This window comes from Sphaeroforma arctica, assembly GCF_001186125.1.
Source record: "Sphaeroforma arctica JP610 unplaced genomic scaffold supercont1.238, whole genome shotgun sequence".
Lineage (NCBI taxonomy): Eukaryota > Ichthyosporea > Ichthyophonida > Sphaeroforma > Sphaeroforma arctica.
In genome coordinates, this window is record NW_014040320.1 from 91,504 (window position 1) to 94,872 (window position 3,369).

General features: G+C 52.9%; 1 protein-coding gene across 1 annotated transcript; it reads right to left on the minus strand.

Moving 5' to 3' along the window:
• Positions 1-68: 68 nt before the first annotated feature.
• Positions 69-3,085, minus strand: SARC_04324 (hypothetical protein; the record flags this gene model as incomplete). Its single annotated transcript, XM_014301864.1, has 3 exons — positions 69-101; positions 145-2,841; positions 3,062-3,085. 3 exons carry the CDS (start codon positions 3,083-3,085, stop codon positions 69-71), a joined length of 2,754 nt encoding a protein of 917 aa, XP_014157339.1.
• Between the last annotated feature and the right edge of the window lie 284 nt (positions 3,086-3,369).

Sequence of the window (3,369 nt, forward strand, 5' to 3'; positions counted from 1 at the left end):
TGACGAAATAGTGACCACATGTGACGAAATAGTGCGTGTTTGTGTGTCTATGGCCGCCTGCGCCTCTGTCAGCTGTTTTTTGAGATCTTCCCCACTTCTCTCTAGTGATGAAATAGTGTCCATATTTGACGAAATAGTGTCCACATGTGACGAAATAGTGTCCGTTTGTGTGACTATGGTCGCCTGCGCCTCTGTCAGCTGTGTTTTCAGATCTTTTCCACTTCTCTCCAGTGACGAAATAGTGTGCAGGTGTGTGTTAATGGTATCGTTATGCGTCTCCATAGTCTCCTGCGTCTCTGCCAGCTGTGTGCTTAACCCCTTCCCCTCGTCTCGCAGTATCTCTATAGCACTTACCTGCGCAGATACTGTGGCATGTGCCTCTGCCAGCTGTGTGCACAGACCCCTTTCATGCTCCTCCAACATCTCAATCGCATTCACATGTGTAGCTATATTGTCCATTGCGTCTGCCACCTGCTGCACTATAGCCCCTTCCTGTTGTGCTAGCCTCTCCATAGCCTCCCCGTATGTGGTAGCCGCGTCTTTCGCACGTGCCAGCTCATCGCTCAGTCCCCTCTCCTGTGCTTCCAACCTCTCAATAGTGCACACGTGCGCACGCACACTCTCCCGCGCCTCTGCCAGCTGTCCACTGACCCTCTCGCTCAGGCCTTCCAGTGTGTTGATGGTGGCGGTGTGCTCCACCTCCTTCGCCTGGGCGTCTGCCAGCTCAGAGACCAACCCGTTCTCTCGGTCGGTTAGTTCGGCAATAGTAGCTGCGTGCGTGGCTATGGTCTCTTGGGCCCTGGCGTAGTCCTTGGTAGCCTCTGACGCACCCGCACGCAGGCCGTCCAGCACACCAGTGAGTGTCACCATCTCGTCCCGTGCAGTGGCGAGTTCGCTGTCTGTCTGCTCATGTAGCGTTTGGATGTGTTCGTACGCATTCTGCAGCTTTTCGTAGCTACTCTGCAGTTGCTCCTCGCTACTCCGCGATTGATCATAGCTACTCTGCAGCTCCGCGTGCTTATTCTCTAGCTTCTCATTCGTACTCTTTAGCTCCACATTCGTACTCTCTAGCTGCTCATTCGTATTCTCTAGCTGCTCATTCGTACTCTCTAGCTGCTCATTCTTATTCTTCAGCTGCTCATTCGTACCCTCTAGCTGCTCATTCGTACTCTCTAGCTGCTCATTCGTACCCTCTAGCTGCCCATTCGTACTCTTCAGCTGCTCATTCGTACTCTCTAGCTCCTCATTCGTACCCTCTAGCTTCTCATTCGTACTCGTTAGCTGCTCATTCGCACTCTCTAGCTGTTCATTCGTACTCTCTAGCTGCTCATTCGTACCCTCTAGCTGCTCATTCGTACTCTTTAGCTCCTCACTCGTACCCTCTAGCTTCTCATTCGTACTCTTTAACTGCTCATTCGTACTCTCTAGCTGCGCAGTCGTACTCTTTAGCTGCTCATTCGTACTCTCTAGCTGCTCATTCGTACCCTCTAGCTGCTCATTCGTACTCTTTAGCTGCTCATTCGTACTCTCTAGCTGCTCATTCGTACCCTCTAGCTGCTCATTCGCACTCTTTAGTTGTTCATTCGTACTCTCTAGCTGCTCATTCGTCCCCTGCAGCACTGCCACGGCCTCCTCCGCCTCTCTCAGCTGCGCTTCCAGATCGCTCATGCCCTGCGCTTTACTGTCCACTATCTCCTCCAACGCACTCACCTTTTCTCGTAGCACATCCCCCCTGTCCTCACTCTCAGCCACCTCCGCACACTTCACCTGTAGCTCCGTTTGCACCCCCTCAACCTTAGCCACACACTCCGCCAGTCTCGCGCCACACAGCGCGTGCTTCGTCTCCATACTACACAGCTCCTGCGCCTTCTCCGTCAGCGCTGTACGCCCCTCCTCCACACGCTCTCGCGCGCGCTCTAACTCTTTCACAAGCGCCGTTTCCCGCGTCTTGGCCAGCGCCAGCGTATCCTCACAGCCCTGCACCTGTTTTTCCAGCGCGTCCACGCGGTCCTCTGCCCTGTCCCGTTCACACTCACTCTGGTGCGCCCGCGTCTCGCACGCAGCCAGAGCCTTCTGCAGCGTGTCACACTTCGCCTGTGTGTCACACGCCAGCTGCTCACTGTTGCCTAGCAACGCCTCCAGTGTAGCCAGCTGCCGCTCACTGGTGTGTGCACCCTCCTTCTCCTCCGCCAGTTTGCGCTGAGCTGTGTCCAATTCGTGTTGTAACTCCTCGTGTCTACCTACCAACACCGCCACGTCCTGCTCGCGATCGCTCAGCGTCTGTTCCATGGCGTCGCTGCGAATACGCTCGTGGTCTCTCTCGCGCGCACATGTGGCCTCGGCTTCTCTAGCCTGCGACAGTTCGGTACTCAGCGTGTCACGCGCGGTTCCCAGCGCATGCACAGCGTTATCGTGGTGTGTGATCATGTCCTCGAGATTGGTCACCCGCCTGACCTCGGTGTCCCGTTCATACTCCATCTGCGCCTCTCTCTGGGCCGCTAAGTCCCGCTCCTGCTCCATAGTGGACAAATAACCAGTAAGAGTCTCCACCTTGGTCAACAGCAGTCCTGCAGGCCGCGCGTAGTGGTTGCGCAGGTCGAACAGCCCCTTCAGCAGACGCCCGTGCCCCGTTGCCATGGCAACGGCGGAGTCGTGCGTCATCTGTTGCTGTATATTTGTCCACACCTGGGCTGTCTGGACCTCTCTCTCTTGTAATGAGGTGATGGTGGCGTGTAAGTGTTTCACCCGGCTGTTCGACTGTTGTGCTGTTGTTTTGAGCTCTGCGCGTAGATCGTCGCACTGCGTCCGCCAGAAGAGAAGTTCGGTCTCTCTGTTCTGATTCTGTTGAGATGGTGAGAGGCAATGCAGAAGTGTACCAGGATTTAAAGGCAGGAGACAAGAACATTAGCGATGGAGTGTATATAAACAATAGACAAGAACATTAACGCTAGTGTATATAAGGAATAGTAAGAGTGAATGCACCTTCTGTTCAAAGCAGTACAGCAGAATAGTAGCACTATAGTGTATACAGTCAAGACTATATGCTAAGACAAAGACTTACCTCTAGATCAGAAGCACCAGACATGCCAGCAGCGATTCTCTGTAGAGATTATAAGGATTATAAGGGACAGGGGCGTGCCGAATGTGTCAGTTTATAACTACAAGCTCAGTAGGTTGTGATAACATATACACTAGTGACCACATACGGATGTGCCGTGCACATTCATTTTTAGTGACATCATAAGAATTAATGTATGCGGAAGTGGGTTAGATTGGGGTAACGCTAGAGAACGTTAGGGGACGTTTCTTTCACCGAGCATTGACCCTTATAATATACTATATGTTAGGTAATGAATGAAAATATTTTTA